General features: G+C 42.2%; 1 protein-coding gene across 1 annotated transcript in view; it reads right to left on the reverse strand.

Annotated features, from left to right (window-relative positions):
• Window positions 1-2,896: 2,896 nt before the first annotated feature.
• The window catches only part of tnk2a (tyrosine kinase, non-receptor, 2a), a 29,120-nt gene continuing 9,150 nt past the window's right edge, over window positions 2,897-22,866 (reverse strand). Inside the window, exons 5-16 of the mRNA XM_038972686.1 lie at window positions 22,519-22,671; window positions 22,044-22,139; window positions 21,719-21,900; window positions 16,656-16,782; window positions 16,434-16,580; window positions 6,741-6,835; window positions 6,415-6,609; window positions 6,096-6,187; window positions 5,541-5,770; window positions 5,200-5,414; window positions 4,374-5,112; window positions 2,897-3,856 (exon numbers count right to left, since the gene is read on the reverse strand). Coding sequence (XP_038828614.1) covers window positions 3,731-3,856; window positions 4,374-5,112; window positions 5,200-5,414; window positions 5,541-5,770; window positions 6,096-6,187; window positions 6,415-6,609; window positions 6,741-6,835; window positions 16,434-16,580; window positions 16,656-16,782; window positions 21,719-21,900; window positions 22,044-22,139; window positions 22,519-22,671 — 2,397 coding nt within the window. The 3' untranslated portion in view covers window positions 2,897-3,730. The remainder of the gene's footprint in view (window positions 3,857-4,373; window positions 5,113-5,199; window positions 5,415-5,540; window positions 5,771-6,095; window positions 6,188-6,414; window positions 6,610-6,740; window positions 6,836-16,433; window positions 16,581-16,655; window positions 16,783-21,718; window positions 21,901-22,043; window positions 22,140-22,518; window positions 22,672-22,866) is intronic.

Consider the following 22,866-nt stretch of genomic DNA (forward strand, 5'->3'; position numbering starts at 1 on the left):
CACACACACATGAATTAACACTCTCTCTCTCTCAATAACTCACCCTCAAACACACACACATGAATTAACACTCTCTCTCACTCAATAACTCACCCTCAAACACACACACATGAATTAACACTCTCTCTCACTCAATAACTCACACTCAAACACACACACAGGAATTAACACTCTCTCTCTCTCAATAACTCACACTCAAACACACACACATGAATTAACACTCTCTCTCTCTCTCTCAATAACTCACCCTCAAAACACACACACCGTGCAGTCTGAACCTCCCTGTAGATAGGTAGGTCTGTAATATGGTGTATGGCTGCTCCAGAATGTTTCATGATTATCATCATTATTATCACTATTCACACACACACACACACACACACACACACACACACACACACACACACACACACACACACACACACACACACACACACACACACACACACACACACACACACACACACACACACACACACATCATCATGTTAAATCTTCTGTATGTCCCACACCATAAAACACTATACTGTATACACAACGTTTTACTAAACTTTACACTTAAATACTTAATACGTATTATACCATTTTTACTTTGCAATCGTACTTTGTATCTAATATACAACATTATTATCATACTTTACAATGACACATATCTGTGAGGAACACTTCATCTGGACTCATTGTCTGTAGTGTTGTAGTAGTCATGAAATAAAACAAAGTATCATTTTGTATCCCTGATATACATATCATTAACAGCATGAGCATCTACAGTAGCTATCAACACACACACACACATATACACGCACACACGCACACGCACACACAAAAGATCTGGAGTAATTAAAGTAACATAAATAATCCTTAAATATCCAAACAATAAATATTCATACTTCACATTTGATCCTGTGAGCAAATATAACTAACAATGATTAACAGTGCTGTCAGAAAGTGTTCATACCCCTTGACTTATTCCACATGTTGTTTTTACAGCCTGAATTCAACATATATTTAAAAAATAAAAATATCACCCATCTACACACAATACCCCATCATGACAAAATTAAAACATGTTTTGAGAATTTTTAGCAAATTTATAGAAAATTAAAAATAGAAATATGGAATTTACATAAGTATTCCCACCCCATGTTGGAATCACTTTTGGCAGCGATTACAGCTGTCAGTCTTTCTGGATAAGTCTCTAAGAGCTTAGCACACCTGGATTGCACATTATTCCTTAAATTCTTCAAGCTCTGTCAAGTTGGTTGTTGAGAGTGAAAAACGCAGCAGTGTTGCAGTTCTTGACAGGAATCGGTGCACCTGACGTCTACTACCATACCCCATACAAAGACATTTCAATCTGTTGTCTTGCCCATTCACCCTTTGAATGGCACACATACACAACCCATGTCTCAATTGTCTCAAGCCTTAAAAATCCTTCTTTAATCCTCTCATCCCTTTCATCTACACTGATTGAAGTGGATCTAACAAGTGATATCAATAAGAGATCATAGATTTCACCTGGATTCACCAGGTCAGTCTATGTCATGGAAAGAGCAGGTGCTAATAATGTTTTGTACACTCAGTGTATATTTGGCCTTGTGTTTTAGGTTATTGTCCTGCTGAAAGGTGAATTTGTCTCCCAGTGTCTGTTGGAAAGCAGACTGAACCAGGTTTTCCTTTAGGATTTTGCCTGTGCTTAGCTTTATTCAAATCAATTTTGATTTGATCTTTGTATCCTAAAAAAACTCTAGTCCTTGCCGATGACAAGCATACCCATAACATGATGCAGCCACCACCATGCTTGAAAATATGAAGAGTGGTACTGTGTTGTGTTGGATTTGACCCAAACATAATGCTTTGTATTCAGCACATAAAGTTAATTTCTTTGCCACATTTTTGCAGTTTTCCTTTAGTGCCTTATTGCAAACAGAATGCATGTTTTGGAATATTTGTATTCTGTACAGGCTTCCTTCTTTTCACTCTGTCATTTAGGTTAGTATTGTGGAGTAACTACAATGTTGTTGATCCATCCTCAGTTTTCTCCTATCACAGCCATTAAACTCTGTAACTGTTTTAAAGTCACCATTGGCCTCATGGTGAAATCCCTGAGAGGTTTCCTTCCTCTCCGGCAACTGAGTTAGGGAGGACACCTGTATCTTTGTAGTGACTGGGTGTATTGATACACCATCCAAAGTGTCATTAATAACTGCACCATGCTGAAACGGATATTCAATGTCTGCTTTTTTTTCTCCATCTACCAATAGCTGCCTTTCTTTGCAAGGCATTGGAGAACCTCCCTGGTCTTTGTGGTTGATTCTGTGTTTGAAATTCACTGTTCGACTGAGGGACTTTACAGATAATTGTCTGTGTGGGGTACAGAGATGATCATGTTAACCACTATTATTGAACACAGAGTGAGTCCATGCAACTTATTATGCGACTTGTTAAGCAAATGCATTTTTACTCCTGAACTTATTTAGGAATTCCATAACAAAGGGGTTGAATACTTAAGGACTCGACACATTTCAGCTTTTCATTTTTAATTAATTTGTAAAAAGTTCTGAAAACATAATTCCACTTTGACATTATGGGGTATTGTGTGTAGGCCAGTGACACAAAATCTCAGTTTAATCCATGTTAAATTCAGGCTTTAACACACAAAAAACGTGAATAGGTCAAGGGGTGTGAATAGTTTCTGAAGGCACTGTATCTATATAATATAACAATATAATAACTTAACTACTGAACATGCAGTATTGTGTTTCCCTCCGTAGGACTCAACCAGGTCCTACAGTCTCCAGCAAGGGAATGTCTGTTCTGTTCCCCCCTCTCTGTGAGCTTCTAGTCTCCAGCCTTAAATTGGTTGGCTTCACCTCATTGTCAGAGTTCTCTAGTATACAGGTGGCTGGTCTGTAGTTAAAGGTCTGTAGTAATAGGTAAAGGTTTGTTGTTTCAGGTCTGTAGTAATAGGTAAAGGTTTGTTGTTTCAGGTCTGTAGTAATAGGTAAAGGTTTGTTGTTTCAGGTCTGTAGTAATAGGTAAAGGTTTGTTGTTTCAGGTCTGTAGTAATAGGTAAAGGTTTGTTGTTTCAGGTCTGTAGTTTTTAGAACAGTAGGTCTGTAGTAATAGGTAAAGGTTTGTTGTTTCAGGTCTGTAGATAAAGGTCTGTAGTAATAGGTAAAGGTTTGTTGTTTCAGGTCTGTAGTTAAAGGTCTGTAGTAATAGGTAAAGGTTTGTTGTTTCAGGTCTGTAGTTAAAGGTCTGTAGTAATAGGTAAAGGTTTGTTGTTTCAGGTCTGTAGTTAAAGGTCTGTAGTAATAGGTAAAGGTTTGTTGTTTCAGGTCTGTAGTTTTTAGAACAGTAGGTCTGTAGTAATAGGTAAAGGTTTGTTGTTTCAGGTCTGTAGTTAAAGGTCTGTAGTAATAGGTAAAGGTTTGTTGTTTCAGGTCTGTAGTTAAAGGTCTGTAGTAATAGGTAAAGGTTTGTTGTTTCAGGTCTGTAGTTAAAGGTCTGTAGTAATAGGTAAAGGTTTGTTGTTTCAGGTCTGTAGTTAAAGGTCTGTAGTAATAGGTAAAGGTTTGTTGTTTCAGGTCTGTAGTTTTTAGAACAGTAGGTCTGTAGTAATAGGTAAAGGTTTGTTGTTTCAGGTCTGTAGTTTTTAGAACAGTAGGTCTGTAGGGTTAAAGATCAGTAGTTTTAAGTCTGTAGGTCAGTAGTCCTGGAGTCTGTCTCAGCCTACTTTTCCACAAGAGTCCAGTAGCATGGTGCTTGCCTGTTCTAGGTTCCACTGGCAACGCTCTAGAACCTCCTGGCACTCTATTCTAGAACGCAGACCCAGCTGGAACAACTGTTCTACCTACAACAGAGAGATACAGATATTAGAGAGGGAGAGAGAAAGAGAGAGAGAGAGAAAGGCAGATGTTAGAGAGAGTGTGTGTGTTTGTGTGCGTGTAAACACACACACACACACACACACACACACACACAATGTTTAAGCATCTCATAGATTCAGAAGTCTTGCACTTGAATGCATTTCTGACACAATAAACAAGTAAACACAAAGAGCACTTGAATGCATTTCTGACACAATAAACAAGTAAACACAAAGAGCACTTGAATGCATTTCTGACACAATAAACAAGTAAACACAAAGAGCACTTGAATGCATTTCTGACACAATAAACAAGTAAACACAAAGAGCACTTGAATGCATTTCTGACACAATAAACAAGTAAACACAAAGAGCACTTGAATGCATTTCTGACACAATAAACAAGTAAACACAAAGAGCACTTGAATGCATTTCTGACACAATAAACAAGTAAACACAAAGAGCACTTGAATGCAGCCTCATTGTTCTGAACATCTCTAACCTGAATGAGGCCGTTCTCCCGTTGCCTGCTGGGAGCTGTAGTTAAATGTTGAGTCCTGTGGTTGTTGTTGTTGTGGGAGGAGTTAGGCCTGGCCCCACCCCCACCTGGCTGCTGTTGCACCATGGGTCGGACGGTGGCCATTTTGGTGGCTCCATACCTCTCTAAGTAGGCGGGGCGTTCAGAACTCTGAGAGTTGTCAATAAATATTGACAGGCCACGCCCCTCAGAGAGGGGATCCAATGAGGAACTGGGGGGAGGGGCAGCCATAAGCATGGAGGAATAGAGGGAGGAGGAGGGAGGAGAGGAAGTGGGGGTGGAGGAGATTAGAGAGCCGAGAGGACCAACAACCCCATATAGTCCAGTTCTCTGACGAGGAGAGAAGGAGAGGGGAGGAGGGGGGAGACAAAGGGAGGAGGAGAGAGGGGAGACAGAGAGGGGAAGCACTAAAGGAAGGGGGGAGGAGGAGCGTGAGGAGGGCTGAGAGAAGGCGTGGACTCTGGGAGGGATCTGAGGGGGTGTGTTTTCCCTCTCACATAGGGAAACGCGTTTGGAGGAGCGGAGCGGTGGGATGGGGGAGCGTGGAGGTAGCATGGGTCTGTCCTCATAGGAGGAAGAGGAGGGGGGAGGAAGGTAGATCTGTCTGTGAGGGGCCAGGGAGAGGGGGAGGGGGGAGGAGGGGAGGGAACGGCCAGCTGTCATGGGAACACGCAGCTTCACCATCACCTGCAGGTCAGCAGGAAGAGAGAAAAACAACGTTACAACTCCAGACTCAAATGACTAACCTGTGGTGTGTGTCTGTGTCTGTGTGTGTGTCTCTGTGTGTGTCTGTGTGTGTCCTACCTCTCTCTGCAGCTCCTGGAACAGATCAGCTGACTGAGTTAAGCCCCTCCTCTCTGCATTAGTGTTGGGCGGAGCCACCATCCCCTCTGGCAATCCAGTGATAGATCGAACCTCCTGGTCTGCCAATTGACCCTCGGCCTCTGTGGCAACCTCGTCGTAGGCAGGAAGAGGGAGGGGCCAGTCCAGGATGGAAGGAAGGTCCTGGAGGGAGAGAAGAAGGTTATTTTGCCTTCTTTGTGTGTGTGTGTGTGTGTGTGTGTGTGTGTGTGTGTGTGTGTGTGTGTGTGTGTGTGTGTGTGTATATATCCTGGTCAGGTGTGCGTGTACCTGGAGTGTGTCCTGGTCAGGTGTGCGTGTCTCAGTGAGAGGGGAGGGCGTGGCTGAGCTGAAGCTGTCATCGGTGAAGTCGATGAGCGAGACTTCGCTTTTGGCCGACCTCACACCTGACCCCTCCCCCGGGCGGAGTTTAAGGCCTATAGCCGCGCCCAGCCTCTTCAGCCCCGACGAAGCACCTTCATATTCATCATCATCATCTAACACAGAGTCATAGAACGGCTCTACACACACACACACACACACACACACACACACACACACACACACACACACACACACACACACACACACACACACACACACACACACACACACACACCGTTATCATCAATCAGAGAGTCATAGACAGCTCAACATATACAGGTAAATACACACTCAGCATGGGAGACGTACTCTTGATCAGGACAGCAGGCTGGGGAGGACGAGGAGGAGGCTTCTCTGAGAGACAAAAACAGAAAGAGGGAGAGACTTTATGAATGAATAAAAAGGTAGGAAGATATTTGTAAGGAGAGAATAAATGTGTGTTAGTTTGTGTAGCCTACTCACTCCTGGTGCGGCTGGGTAGTTTGGTGGGCCGGGCAGTGGAAGGATCCATTCCCATAACATCAGGGGGGTCCATGGGGTTTCCCAAGTACAGGCTGGGGAGGGGTAAAGACCAGGGATATAGTAGAGTTTAAACACAGTGTTAACACAGTACTTCAGGCGTCATTTTAAAAAAGTATTTGGGGACTTTTCCACTGGTTTTATTGTGCCTGACAAGCTAAAGAGCAATTGCACTGCTAACGGGGCTCTGCTTTACTCCAGTTGTCAGACACTGTACCCGCAGGTAACAGCCAGGTCTGTGTGTGTGTGTGTGTGTGTGTACCTGTCTATGCGGTCAGCGTGCCCCCAGCTCCTGTGTGGGTCAGTGTCTCCGTGTCCAGTGTGAATGAAGGAGTGTGTGAGGGGTCTGCTGATGTCTTGGGCCGACAGGCCGCTGACCGACGTGACCACGTGGCGAGGAAACTGTCCCACGCGCAACGTCCTTCTGTTCTGACCTCTCCACCAATAGAGCTCTGCTCTGGAGACACACATGAACACACACTGATATGATTCCCTATTGCACATTACAGAGAAGGATATATGTTCTTCATATTAGATATCTATCTGCCTTTCTGAATGATGAATCATTCTTCTTATACACACACTGACCTGCCCTCGATGACAGTGATGATGTCATTCATGTTGATCTGAAGTTTGTCTGGTTCTTCAAAGTCCTGCAGTGATCTCATGTCTGTAGGCATGGTCTACACACACACACACACACACACACACACACACACACACACACACACACACACACACACACACACACACACACACACACACACACACACACACACACACACACACACACACACACACACACACACACACACACACACCATGATTATGACTACTAGGCGGAGAATGTCATGCGCTGTTTTCCCAGACACAGATTGATCCGAATCCTGGACTAAAAAGCATGATTCTACATGGAATAATTTTACAGGACTAGGCTTAATCTGTGTCTGGGAAATCTGCCCCAAGATTTATAAAACCAACATTCATTTTTCCTTTGCACCTGCAGTCTTGCAATCACTCGTGTACCTACAGTGCTCTCTGCTGGACACTTGGTGAACCATGCCATGAATGTGTATTCTAGTGATGCACGGTTCACCTGTTTGTTCACCTGCACCCACAATTGCCCGACTATATGTGATAGTGAAAATCTGAGGCCAGCACCCGACCCGCTAAAATAGAAAATGCTCTGTACAGTCAGAGATGGAGTAATATTTGGACAGGCCAGTCTATAAATAGACCTGTGTTTCGGCTTATCATTTCAGACATTTTGGTAGACTGTTAGTTAGTCAACTTGTCTACAATCAGACACATGCGGCTTCACTACTTGTTAGCCATAGGAGGCGCATGAGTTTCAAGTTTGGGGAAGCAAATTACCATAAAAATGCACCCTTACAATAAAACGTTCCATGCATCATCACATCCCATACATCATCACATTCCATGCATCATCACATCCCATGCATCATCACATCCCATACATCATCACATTCCATGCATCATCACATCCCATGCATCATCACATTCCATGCATCATCACATCCCATGCATCATCACATCCCATGCATCATCACATCCCATGCATCATCACATTTGCAGACTTATGCAAGCCTACTATTCCTAATGTGATAAGAAGATTGGATTGTCCTAATTTAGGCTAATAATATAACTCAATCATTGTTGGCCAAAAATGCATGTCTGAGCACGTAGTGGCGAAGAGTGACCTAAGTTATAGGCTATATCAGAGACGCTTCTTCTCCTTTCTTTGCACAGGAAAAATGTGGCCTTTTATAAACACATTTCATGCAACTCTAATACACTTTATGTGACTGGACACATTGTGACTGGACACAATCTTTTTTAATATGACAAAAAGTACAGGGTAGTCTTCTCTGCGAACACTGACAAACAAATTAATAAAAACGATGTTGTCTGATCTATTAAATCGGCTAACGACAAGGGGAGACACAATTACAATATGATGTCCCTCTAACCTTGTCCAAACAAAAACAGTTGAAGTGGCACTGACCCAACAATGACAAAGAGTGAAAATGCGCACCAGGGATACGACCAGTGCTCTCTGCGGGTGCCAATAAGATAGGCTATACCGTTCGCTCAATTCATTTGAGAATTTTGATAGGCCTAACTAAAAGACAGATTTTAGTTTTTTTTGTCTTCTCTTTACAGCAATAGTCATTTGCTTTCCAAACTATGTTTTTATATTTTGAAATAATGCGATATGCCTGGCTGGGCCTCTCTACTTTTCACTGACAGTCGCAACTCAACAAACATCTATTTGGTATTTGCCGCGCAGCCTACCCAAATTGCAGGCCCTTCCTATCCTTTTTGGCCAAATCATGCTTTTTGGTGTAGTAGCCTATTTTGAATGATTTGATTTATTTTTGTAAGCTATAGACAGGAGTAGGATAATTAGGTTATAGAATGTCTTAAATCGATAGAATGAATAGTTCAATCTAGTTTTCTCTCGCACAACAAGGTTTAAGGGCCGGGGAGAAAATGCAAAAAAACGGATTATTGCAACATTTTCACAACATCAGTTTGACCGGTTTTAAGGAAATGAAAAGCTGCAAAAACTACCTAACATGTTTCTGATAAGATTTCAGTTCTGTTTGGATGCATATTTTATGTGGTTGAAATACTATCAGCCTTTATGATGCTGATAAAGATTACACACAGTCCCTAACCACGCATTCATTCTCTCCAGATTTCTCCACTCCTGTTTTACATTTGATGTATCATTTTAGTGCATGAAATGCTTAATTCTTCAGGAGTTAATATTATATTAGACTATGTGAGAGGTTATAGACCTACAGTCAGTCCAGATTTCAGGCTACTGTTCCATTTAACCCATCTGAACAGTAATTTCGAAGTCCCCGTCCTGTGACTGTTGAATTTGTTTAGCGCCTCACAATCATCACACATAACATAGTTAGCACTGCTATCATCCTCTTTTACCAATTCACCAAATCTTTACCAAACATTAGACTACTGTTCTGGCCCTCCTTCTATTTATTTTCAACTCTCTATTTCTCAGATTGTCTCTTATTGAATTAAACTCCGATATTGTCATTTTCGCCTCAGTGGATCGACGTTAACCTTTTCTAGCCAAGTTCCCAAAAGCATTTGGCGATTGGCGTGTATTTGGCGCGCTACAGTTAGGCCCTAAAGCTTAGGCTGCACACTAACTCGGGATGAAAATAATGTAGCCTATAGATATGAATTTCACAAGAGTGAAACATTTATGTTTTTTTAACGCATAGTTTTCTCTTTATTCAACCCGCCCGCCAACAACCCGCCCTTCATCCACACAATATTTCGTGACACTAAACTAGGGTGACCACATTTAAAATACCTAAATGCGGGACAACAGGATGATTTTGAGGGACATACTCAGGACAGTGTAGCCTCCATACAATTAAATAATTTGGCAGCACCCTCTATTAATCCCCTTCAACAACAAGTTAGTAGAGAACTGCACGGGCATGAATTTTGAGTCTGAGCCCCAGTGGTGTGTATTCATGGATGCCAAGGGAAGACAGGCTTCCCCAAAACATTTACCAATAAAATAACAAAACATAAAATAATGTATATTTTATCTCTCTGTTTCATCATTTTCCTTCAATTCGCAGGAGGCTGGATGTATCTCACCGGAGAAAGCATGCGAGCCAGCGAAACAGCACGTCTCTGTCTCTGTATGTGTCGCCCATCTATCTGATGCTGTCTGGTCAAAAAAAGTATGACATTGTTGCCGCCCCTAGCACTGAATGCAAGGGAACCCAGCGAGCATTTGGCCTCCCTTGATAAAAAAGTATAAATTAATAGCAAATCAGTACTGAGCTAAACTGAGTGAGCTCAACTGTGAATGGTCCTGGCGCAACAACAAAAAAGTGTCAAGGGAAGCCTGTTTGGATTTGTCTTCACACCAATCACATTGAGAGCAAAACATAATTTACAGAAAAAACTTGAATTATTGCATCTTGTTGTGTTGTTGTCCTCCGGTGGCTAGCTAGTTAGCTAAAATGGTCTCTTTCCTAAATGAGCCATGGATGGAGATAGGGATTTGGACTTGTGGTTTTACCTAATTCTCCGTACTGGCCAATGATTATAATGGTGATTCTGACTCAACCATAAATTCATACATTGTGCCCCTGACCAGAGAGGATGGAAGCTGGCTAGCTGGCTCATCATTGCCCATAAAAGGAAGTTAGGCTAGTGAACAAGCATTTTAGCCAGGTAGCCTATGACCACAAAAACTAAAAGCGTACTGTATGACGGAGTTATAGACCATTTCCCCAACATGAAAGAGCAGAGGATGGAATTGGCGTTTCTCTACAAGTAGGGTGTCAACATCTTTTTTCTACTTGAACACACACAAATTGGAACCATGGACAGCCACATCATATTTAGCTTACGTTGATTGGACTAAATCGTTTTTGGTATCTTTTAGTTGTTGCTGTATTAGACTAAGCGGAGGTGATTTGATGATGTTGAAATGTTGAAGCTGAAATGGTGCTGGAATAGTGGAGGCAGCTCCTGTTTTCTTTGGGACTTGCGGTAACTCTCCGTGGTTCTAAATCAATAGTTGTATAGTGGTCCGAAAATGCCGGAAACATGAACTTTCTCGACTGTTTGTCACATGCAATGTGGTTTGTGGACTTCACTGGACAGCGGTTGCTCTCTGGTTTTGTGATGAAAGAAAGGTGTGGTTGAATTTATTCTGCCACTGTGTCTTCTTATGGTCTCGGCCTTAGGCCTCTACATCACGGTCGCACGGCATATGAACTAACGGGTTACAGAGCAAACAATGCAATTAGGTTGTAATATGGCCATTTTTTTTCCTGGTTTGGCTTCCCCAGTGATTTTACCCACACACCGCTACTGCCGAGCCCTACCCATGCCCACGATGTTCAGGCCCTACCCTACCCAGGCCCGGCACTGCTCGAAACAACTTCCTCCATTAGTAAATCCATTAGCTGCTCCTCTCTGTTTGTCACGCGTTCCCTACGCGCAGCTCGCTCTGCATGCACTCTGCTCATGGCGCTCAGAGCATTTTGTTTCACCAACAATAACATCTGCTAAAACACTTGTATGTGACCAATAACATTTTATTTGAGACTGAGTATCCATAGCAACGGCTCCATTTGGGCTGCTCTGCTGAATGATGAGACATGAGAGCAGTGAACTTTTAGCTACTTTTTGTCACTCTAAACCCCAACAAAACTCAAGGAACATTATTATTTTCTGTGAAATAATCTCTCCTGTTTTATATTTGATGAGGTTGAAGCACTTCTGACACCACATTATGATCTTAGTCAGATATGACTGTACTGCGCATCAGAGCACGAGCAAATGACTCAGCTTCAAAATGTCAGTGATCAATTTAGTGATACCTGAGCCCTGCCTGTACCCTAGTTATTGACCGAGCCCTGTCCATACCCTTTTTATTTTACCTTTATTTTACTGGGCAAGTCAGTTAAGAACAAATTCTTATTTACAATGACAGCCTAGGAACAGTGGGTTAACTGCCTTGTTCCGGGGTAGAACGACTGATTCTTACCTTGTCAGCTCGGGACTCGATCTAACAACCTTTCGGTTACTGGCCCAACACTCTAACCACTAGGCTACCTGCCGCCTGGAGTTACCCTAGTTACTGATGAAAAACAGGCCCTACCTGCTCTAACCCAATGTAAAATGTCAGGGTTTGTCAGGCTCGGGTCGGGTAGCAGAGTTCTATAAATTAGGCATACTTACTTAATTTCCAAAATAGGCCATCATCACTATCCATCGTGAATGATAATTATTCACATTTTACCAGTGAAACGTCCAAACTCCATCTGCATGCCAATCATTTAATCTCAATCAGTTTCATGTGAATATGCATTTATATTGTCTTCAATTACTTTTTTTGTGAGCAGATTAGAGCAGATGGTGTTAATACACTACACTGAAGTAAAATATAAAACGCAATATATAAAGTGTTGGTCCCATGTTTCATGAGTTGAAATAAAAATCACAGATATTTACCATACGCACAAAATCTTATTTCACTCAATTTTTGTGCACAAATTTGTTTCCATCCCTGTTGGTGAGCATTTCTCCTTGTCCAAGCTAATCCATCCAAACTGATTAAACAGCATGATCATTACACAAGTGCACCTTGTGCTCGGGACAATAAAATACCACTTTAAAATGTGCAGTTTAGTCACACAACACAATGACACAGACGGCTCAAGGTTTGAGGGAGCGTGGAATGCCCACCACAGCTGTTGCCAGAGAATTGAATGTTAATTGCTCAGCCATAAGCTGCTGCCAACATCGTTTTAGAGAATTTGGCAGTACGTCCAACCGGCCGCACAACCACAAACCACGTGTAACCACGCCAGCCCCGGACCTCCACATCCGGCTTCTTCACCTGCTGGATCATCTGAGGGGGGTTGGGGGTGCTGAGGAGTATTTCTGTCTGTAATAAAGCCATTTTGTGGGGAGAAACTTCTGATTGGCTGGGCTTGGCTCCCCAGTGGTTGGGCCTGTCTGCCAAGTGGGTGGCCTATGCCCTCCAAGGCCCACCCATGGCTGCACCCCTGTCCAGTCATGTGAAATCCATAGATTAGGGACTAATGACTAATGAATTTATTTCAATTGACTGATTTCCTTTTATGAACTGTAACTCAGTTTAAATCTTTGTTCAATATACAGTAAATAGCCTTCCTGTATTTTGTTTCATTCTAAGCATATTTCTGCCAAGTGGCGCACGCTGTTGAGTTTTGCCGGCATGAGAATTTCTGTTTTACTATAAACTAACCATTCCTAAAATCTCATAAGAAATGACTAATGTGGTGTTCTTGCTTTAACAATAATGGTATAGGCTACTATGCTATTATATTTGAGTCTGTAATGTAGTATACTAATTAATCATTATGTGATCTTGCAAGACATTGATTCAGGTTTGAATGAGCACCATAGTGCGAACTGGCAGAGCGATGCTCTGGTGCGTTTCGGCAGCACTACACCGCTGCAGTCCACTGCACCCAACAGGGTACCTAGCCTACTCTTTTGCCTCACGCAAAATGTGGTGATGCAGAAACTAGAGACCACATGTGTGGCTGTTTTTTGGAACATTTTGGAATATTTGTCCAGGAAAACATTTCTGGTTGGTCTCAGGGATTGTAAAACAGTTAGGATGGGAGCCTTTTGTTAAAATGGAATTGAGTGAAGTAGCTCCAGCTTCAGAGATTTTTTGCAATTTGTTCCAGTCATTGGCAGCAGAGAACTGGAAGGAAAGGTGGCCAAAGAAAGTGTTGGCTTTGGGGGTGACCAGTGAGATATACCTGCTGGAGCGTGTGCTACGGGTGGGTGTTGCTATGGTGACCAGTGAGCTGAGATAAGGCGGAGCTTTACCTAGCAAAGACTTGTAGATGACCTGGAGCCAGTGGGTTTGGTGACGGATATGTAGTGAGGGCCAGCCAACGAGAGCATACAGGTCACAGTGGTGGGTAGTATATGGGGTTTAGTGATAAAACGGATGGCACTGTGATAGACTACATCCAGTTTGCTGAGTAGAGTGTTTGAGGCTATTTTGTAAATGACATAGCCGGAGTCAAGGATCGGTAGGATAGTCAGTTTTACGAGGGTATGTTTGTCGGCATGAGTGAGGGAGGCTTTGTTGAGAAATAGGAAGGCGATTCTAGATTTAATTTTGGATCGGAGATGCTTAATGTGAGTCTGGAAGGAGAGTTTACAGTCTAACCAGACACCTAGGTAATTGTAGTTGTCCACATATTCTAGGTCAGAACCGTCCAGAGTAGTGATGCTAGTCAGGCGGGAGGGTGGAATCGTTTGAAGAGTATGTACTTAGTTTTATTGGCATTTAAAAGCAGCTGGGAAGCCACAGAGGGAGTGTTGTATGGCATTGAAGCTCATTTGGATAACAAACGAGGCTATATATAACAAGCGAGGCTATATACAGGGGGTACTGGTACAGAGTCAATGTGTGGGGGCACCGGTTAGTTGAGGTAATTGAGGTAATATGTACATGTAGGTAGAGTTAAAGTGACTATGCATAGATCATAAACAGAGAGTAGCAGGAGCGTAAAAGAGGGGTCTGTGTAGCACTTTGATTAGCTGTTCAGGAGTCTTATGGCTTGGGGGTAGACCTCGACTTGAAGCTCCAGTACCGCTTGCCATGCGGTAGCAGAGAGAACAGTCTATGACTAGGGTGGCTGGAGTCTTTGACAATTTTTAGGGCCTTCCTCTGACACTGCCTGGTATAGAGGTCCAGGACGGCAGGAAGCTTGGCCCCAGTGATATACTGGGCCATACGCATTACCCTCTGTGGTGCCTTGCAGTCGGAGAAAGAGTAGTTGCCATACCAGGCAGTGATGCAACCAGTCAGGATGTTCTCGATGGTGTAGCTGTAGAACCTTTTGAGGATCTGAGGACCCATGCCAAATCTTTTCAGTCTCCCGAGGGGGAATAGGCTTTGTCGTGCCCTCTTCACGACGTCTTAGTGTGTTTGGACCATGATAGTTTGTTGGTGATGTGGACACCAAGGAACTTGAAGCTCTAAACCTGCTCCACTACAGCCCCGTCGATGAGAATGGGGACGTGCTCGGTCCCCATTTTCCCCATTTTCCTGTTGTCCACAATCCTCTCCTTTGTCTTTATCACGTTGAAAAAACATACACAATAGCACAATTGGTTACGGGATCATAAAACGGCAGCCATCTCCATCATTATTCATTATTATTCATGAGAGCTAGTTTCATCATAGCCCTTGATGGTTTTTGCGACTGCACGTTTAAAGTTCTTGAAATGTTCCGCATTGACTAACCTTCATGTCTTAAAGTAATGATGGACTGTCGTTTCTCTTTGCTTATTTGAGCTCTTGACATAATATGGACTTGGTTTTTTACCAGATAGAGCTATCTTTTGTATACCACCCCTACCATGTTACAACACAAGTGATTGTCTCAAACGCATTAAAAACGAAAGAAATTCCACACATTTACTTTTAACAAGGCATATCTGTTAATTGAAATGCATTCCAGGTGACTACCTCATTAATCTGGAGAGAGAGAGAGAGATCTCGTACAACGCTGTGTACTACTCCATTCACAGAACAGCGCAAACTGGCTCTAACCAGAATAGAAAGAGGAGCAAGAGGACAAGTACATTAGAGTGTCTAGTTTGAGAAACAGACGCCTCACAAGTCCTCAATTGGCAGCTTCATTAAATAGTACCCGCAAAACACCAATCTCAACGCCAACAGTGAAGAGGCGACTCCGTGATGCTGGCCTTCTAGGCAGAGTTGCAAAGAAAAAGCCATATATTTGACTGGCCAATAAAAATGTAAGATTAAGATGGGCAAAAGAACACAGACACTGGACAGAGGAACTCTGCCTAGAAGGCCAGCATCCCGGAGTCGCCTCTTCACTGTTGACGTTGTACAAGATCTTCAGTTTCTTGGCAATTTCTCGCATGGAATAGCCTTAATTTCTCAGAACAAGAATAGACTGATGAGTTTCAGAAGAAAGTTTGTTGTTTCTGGCCATTTTGAGCCTGTAATCGAACCCAGAAATGCTGATGCTCCAGATACTCAACTAGTCTAAAGAAGGCCAGTTTTGTTGCTTCTTTAAATCAGGACAACAGTTTTCAGCTGTAATAACATAATTGCAAAAAGGGTTTTCTAATGATCAATTAGCCTTTTCAAATGATAAACTTGGATTAGCTATCACAACGTGCCATTGGAACACAGGAGTGATGGTTGCTGATTATGGGCCTCTGTACGCCTATGTAGATATTCCATAAAAAATCTGCCATTTCCAGCTACAATAGTCATTTACAACATTAACAATGTTTACACTGTATTTCTGATCAATTTGATGTTATTTTAATGGACAAAAAAATTGCTTTTCTTTCAAAAACAAGGACATTTCTAAGTGACCCCAAACTTTTGAACGGTAGTGTATATATATATATATTTTTTTTAAAATCATAAGCGCAACGTGACAGCAAGAAACAGGTTGGAATGTGACTGAAATACGTTACAAATCAACTGTATTTTCAAAATTAGTGGTGTTTGAATTTGTTGATAAATATACGAGACAAGATTGTTTTGTTGCGGGACAAAGGGACAAAATATGGGACTGTCCCGCACAATCCGGGAGATGTGGTCACCCAACCCTAAACCTGCCCGCACTGCGGATATAACTGCCGAGACTGCGGGTTATGAGTCAACCTGCACATCCCTAGTCTGGTCCCTACCTCCAATAGAAAGTCTCTGAGGGCGGTGAATGTTGGTCTGTCATCAGGCTGAGGGCTCCAGGTCTGCAGCATCACGTTGTAAACATCCTGGGGACAGTCTTCTGGCTTCACCAGCCTCTCCCCCTCCACATCCACCTTATGGAGAATCTACACACACACAAACTTATCAAGCACTACCGACAGACACTCATTGTGTGTGTATGTGTGTGTCTGTGTATGTACCTGGCTGCCATTGAGTCCTAGCCATGGCTCCTGTCCGTGTGTAAACATCTCCCACAAAGTGACTCCAAACATCCAAGTGTCTGAAGCATGAGAGAAACTCCTGCTCCTCAATGACTCTGGAGCACACCTAGAGAGAGAGAGAGAGAGAGAGAGAGAGAGAGAGAGAGAGAGAGAGAGAGAGAGAGAGAGAGAGAGAGAGAGAGAGAGTTAGACAATGAGAGAGAGAGAGACAATGAGAGAGTGAGACAATGAGAGAGAGAGACAATGAGAGAGTTAGACAATGAGGGAGAGAGTTAGACAATGAGAGAGAGAGTTAGACAATGAGAGAGAGAGTTAGACAATGAGATAGACAATGAGGGAGAGAGTTAGACAATGAGAGAGAGAGTTAGACAATGAGATAGACAATGAGAGAGAGAGTTAGACAATGAGAGAGAGAGACAATGAGGGAGAGAGTTAGACAATGAGAGAGTTAGACAATGAGAGAGTTAGACAATGAGAGAGAGAGAGAGAGACAATGAGAGAGAGAGAGACAATGAGAGAGAGAGTTAGACAATGAGAGAGAGAGTTAGACAATGAGAGAGAGAGTTAGACAATGAGGGAGAGAGTTAGACAATGAGAGAGAGAGAGTTAGACAATGAGAGAGAGAGTTAGACAATGAGAGAGAGAGTTAGACAATGAGAGAGAGAGAGTTAGATAATGAGAGCGAGAGTTAGACAATGAGAGCGAGAGTTAGACAATGAGAGAGAGAGTTAGACAATGAGAGAGAGAGTTAGACAATGAGAGAGAGAGACAATGAGGGAGAGAGTTAGACAATGAGAGAGAGAGACAATGAGGGAGAGAGTTAGACAATGAGGGAGAGAGTTAGACAATGAGAGAGAGAGAGTTAGACAATGAGAGAGAGAGTTAGACAATGAGAGAGAGAGTTAGACAATGAGAGAGAGAGTTAGACAATGAGAGAGAGAGTTAGACAATGAGAGAGAGAGTTAGACAATGAGAAAGAGAGTTAGACAATGAGAAAGAGAGTTAGACAATGAGAGAGAGAGTTAGACAATGAGAGAGAGAGAGTTAGATAATGAGAGCGAGAGTTAGACAATGAGAGCGAGAGTTAGACAATGAGAGAGAGAGTTAGACAATGAGAAAGAGAGTTAGACAATGAGAGAGAGAGTTAGACAATGAGAGAGAGAGTTAGATAATGAGAGAGAGAGTTAGACAATGAGAGCGAGAGTTAGACAATGAGAGCGAGAGTTAGACAATGAGAGAGAGAGTTAGACAATGAGAGAGAGAGACAATGAGGGAGAGAGTTAGACAATGAGAGAGAGAGACAATGAGGGAGAGAGTTAGACAATGAGGGAGAGAGTTAGACAATGAGAGAGAGAGACAATGAGGGAGAGAGTTAGACAATGAGAGAGAGAGTTAGACAATGAGAGAGAGAGACAATGAGAGAGAGAGACAATGAGAGAGAGTTAGACAATGAAAAAAAGAAAGAAAAGAAAAAAGAAAAGAATTAGCCATACAAGATGTAGGAATTTGGAAAACTTATTTTGATAATCTATACAAAAACATCCCACAAAAAGACTTAAAACAGAACCAATTAGAAATTAAAGAAAAATTGAACATCCTTGAATCAGTCATTAAAAATAACCAAAATCCATTAGATTACCCAATAACCCAACAAGAACTAAATGAAAAGCTCAAATCTATTAAATCAAAGAAGGCTTGTGGTCTAGACAACATCAGAAATGAAATGCTGAAAAACAGCACACCTGAGTTGCAAAATGCTGTGCTTAAATTGTTCAACATGGTTTTAACTTCTGGCTGCTTCCCTGATGTCTGGAACCAGGGGCTCATCTCCCCTATCCACAAAAGTGGAGACAAATCAGACCCCAATAATTACAGGGGAATTTGTGTAAACAGTAACTTGGGAAAGGTTTTCTGTAGCATTTTGAATTCAAGAATCCAAACCTTTCTTCAAGAAAAAAATGTAATAACTAAATGTCAAATTGGCTTTCTCCCTAACCATCGCACTACTGACCATATATACACCTTACACACACTAATTAATAAACACGTCCACCAAAAAAAAGAGGGCAAAATCTTTGCTTGCTTTATTGACTTTAAAAAAGCATTTGATTCTATTTGGCACGAAGGGCTATTCTACAAAATTCTACAAAGTGGGCTTGGTGGTAAGGTGTATGACTTAATAAAATGTATGTACACAGAAAACAAGTGTGCAATAAAAATCTAAAACCAAAGAACAGAATTCTTTTCACAATGTCGAGGTGTGAGACAAGGCTGTAGTTTGAGTCCAAATCTTTTCAACATTTATATCAATGAATTAGCAGACATGTTGGACAATTCTCCAGCCCCAGGACTCACACTATTTGACACAGAGGTGAAATACCTGCTATATGCTGATGACGTGGTACTTCTATCACCAACCAAAGAAGGTCTTCAACAGAACATTAATATTCTAGAGCAATATTGCCATAATTGGGCCCTGGCAGTAAATTTCCCAAAAACTAAAATCATGATTTTCCAAAAACAAAACAGATGTCAGAAACACAAATATAAATTCACCCTGAACAACACCATCATTGAACACACAAAAAATTACACCTACCTTGGTCTGACCATATCTGCATCGGGAAACTTTAATAGGGCAGTGAATGCACTCAAAGAAAAAGCCCGCAGAGCATTGTATGCAATAAAAATGAAATTATTCAAAATCAACATCCCAATTAGAATTTGGACCAAAATATTTGACAGTGTAATCCTACCAATAGCTCTTTACGGAAGTGAGGTTTGGGGGCCACTCAATAAACTGGACTTTAAAATGTGGGACAAACATCCAATTGAAACCCTACATGCAGAATTCTGTCGGAAAATCCTACAAGTCCAGAGAAATACACCAACTAATGCATGTAGGGCAGAATTGGGCCGCTTTCCAATAATAATGAAAATACAGAAAAGATCATTAAAATTTTGGCTACATCTAAATTCAAGTCCAAATTCGAGTCTGCAATTTAAAGCACTTCAAACCCAAGAGCTGAGCCCAGAAACGAGCCCTCTCAGTCAGCTGGTGTTGGACCTAACCAACCAAGCTGACACCAGCACTGCTTCAAAAGAAAGAATTCCAATAAACAAAATCATGAACCAATCAAAGGACTCATATTTACAACATTGGAAAAACGAAACAAAATCCCAAAGCCGACTAAATTGCTATCTGACCCTAAACAGAGAATATGAATTGGCTGAATATCTCTACTCTGTCAGAGATTCGAAGCAGAGACAGATCCTTACCAAGTACAGGCTGAGTGACCACCGATTGGCAATAGAAACCGGCAGACATAAAAAGACATGGCTACCCAAAGAGGAGCGTGTATGTGGTCACTGCCTGACAGGGGACGTAGAAACAGAGATGCACTTTCTCCTTTACTGTGATAAATATTCCTCACCAAGAGATTCATTATTCACAGAAATGACTACATTTATTCCAAATTTTAACTTATTAAACCCAGAGGAAAAACTAAAAATACTCATGGGCGAAGGAGCAATGGCTTCTCTTGCAGCCAAATATGTATTTACCTGCCATAGCCTGAGGGACACTGAATAATAACATCTGCATAGTAAGCAGTAACTTACTTATTATGACTGTTATTGTTATTACTGTTATTGTTATTAGTATTATTATTGTTGTTTATCATTCCAAATAGTAATGGTATGGGTGGTAATGGTAATGATAGCAGTTTAATGATGGTAGTGGTGCATTACACCATACATTACATTCGACTATTGACTGTTACCATTTTATTGTTACTATTTTTATATTTAATTTTGTATTATTATTTACTGCCATTCTATATTATTGTTTGTCATTGTTTTAATTGTATTACAATGTATATTGTATACATTGTTGCTTTGGCAATATTGACACAATGTTTTTCATGCCAATAAAGCAGCTTGAATTTGAATTTGAATTTGTTAGACAATGAGAGAGAGTTAGACAATGAGAGAGAGTTAGACAATGAGAGAGAGAGTTAGACAATGAGAGAGAGAGTTAGACAATGAGGGAGAGAGTTAGACAATGAGAGAGAGTTAGACAATGAGAGAGAGAGTTAGACAATGAGAGAGAGAGTTAGACAATGAGAGAGTTAGACAATGAGAGAGAGAGTTAGACAATGAGAGAGAGAGAGACAATGAGAGAGAGAGAGACAATGAGAGAGAGAGAGACAATGAGAGAGAGAGAGAGAGACAATGAGAGAGAGAGAGAGAGACAATGAGAGAGAGAGTTAGACAATGAGAGAGTTAGACAATGAGAGAGTTAGACAATGAGAGAGAGAAACAACGAGAGAGAGAGAGGCAATGAGAGAGAGAGTTAGACAATGAGAGAGAGTTAGACAATGAGAGAGAGAGTTAGACAATGAGAGAGAGAGTTAGACAATGAGAGAGAGAGTTAGACAATGAGAGAGTTAGACAATGAGAGAGTTAGACAATGAGAGAGAGTTAGACAATGAGAGAGAGAGTTAGACAATGAGAGAGAGAGACAACGAGAGAGAGAGAGACAATGAGAGAGAGAAACAACGAGAGAGAGAGAGGCAATGAGAGAGAGAGTTAGACAATGAGAGAGAGTTAGACAATGAGAGAGAGAGTTAGACAATGAGAGAGAGAGTTAGACAATGAGAGAGAGAGTTAGACAATGAGAGAGAGAGTTAGACAATGAGAGAGTTAGACAATGAGAGAGAGATAGACAATGAGAGAGAGAGTTAGACAATGAGAGAGAGAGTTAGACAATGAGAGAGTTAGACAATGAGAGAGAGTTAGACAATGAGAGAGAGAGTTAGACAATGAGAGAGAGAGACAACGAGAGAGAGAGAGGCAATGAGAGAGTTAGACAATGAGAGAGAGAGACAATGAGAGAGAGAGAGAGACAATGAGAGAGAGAGAAGCAATGAGAACGAGACACATATATAGAGATGGGGGGGTAAGGATAGAACAAGATCATATTGTTTAGTACAGGATCATGCAGTGAGAATGCACACACACCCACACAGTCACCAACTCACCATGCAAAGGGCACCTTGTGGCTCTCCTCCATAACGTATGTATCCTGGTGTGACGGCAGCGCCCTCATCAGGCCAAAGTCACCAATCTTCACCATCTCATTGGTTGACAGCAGGACGTTCCTCGCCGCCAGGTCTCTGTGGAGGAATCGCCTCTGTTCTAGATATGCCATGCCACACGCCACCTACACACACACACACACACACACACACACACACACACACACACACACACACACACACACACACACACACACACACACTTAGCAGATGTGAACTAACTAGCTAATGAGCACTAGCTAATCATGTAGTAGCTTCACACACTGACCTGTACAGCGTAGCCACACAGAGAGGAGATGAGGATGTGTCCCTGTCGCTTCCTCAGACGATCCAACAGAGAACCAAGAGGAGCCAGCTCCGTCACCTACACACACGTTAGAGATACATTAAGTAATACCATGTATGGTAAGTGTGTGTATGTGTGTGTGTGTATGTGTGTTTATGTACGTGTGTGTATGTGTATCTCTGTGTGTGTGTGTGTGTGTGTGTGTATCTGTGTGTATATGTTTGTGTGTGTGTGTGTGTATGTATGTGTGTGTGTGTGTTTATTCGTATGTGTTTGTGTGTGTCTCACCATCTTAATGGAGTGTGTATGTGTATCTGTATCTGTATCTGTGTGTGTGTATATGTATGTGTGTGTGTATGTGTGTTTGTGTATGTGTGTTTGTGTGTGTGTGTATATATATGTGTGCCTGTGTGTGTGTGTGTGTGTGTGTGTGTGTGTGTGTGTGTGTGTGTCTCACCATCTTCATGGGGTGTGTGAGCACCACTCCATAGAGCCGTATGAGGTTCTGGTGGTTGAGGGAGTGCATGGCGTTCACCTCTCTGATGAAATCATCCAACCCCTCAGTGTCCAACACACTGTCTGTCTTCAGACACTTCACTGCTACTGACAGCTGGAGAGAGAGGGACAGAGGGAGAGGGAGGGAGGAAGAGGGAGGGACAGAGGGAGAGGGAGGGAGGAAGAGGGAGGGAGGGGGAGGGATGGAGAGGGAGGGACGGAGGGAGAGGGAGGGAGGAAGGGGGAGGGAGGGGGAGGGATGGAGAGGGACGGAGGGAGAGGGAGGGAGGAAGAGGGAGGGACAGAGGGA

This window comes from Salvelinus namaycush, chromosome 33 (genome assembly GCF_016432855.1).
Source record: "Salvelinus namaycush isolate Seneca chromosome 33, SaNama_1.0, whole genome shotgun sequence".
In the NCBI taxonomy this organism is placed as follows: domain Eukaryota; kingdom Metazoa; phylum Chordata; class Actinopteri; order Salmoniformes; family Salmonidae; genus Salvelinus; species Salvelinus namaycush.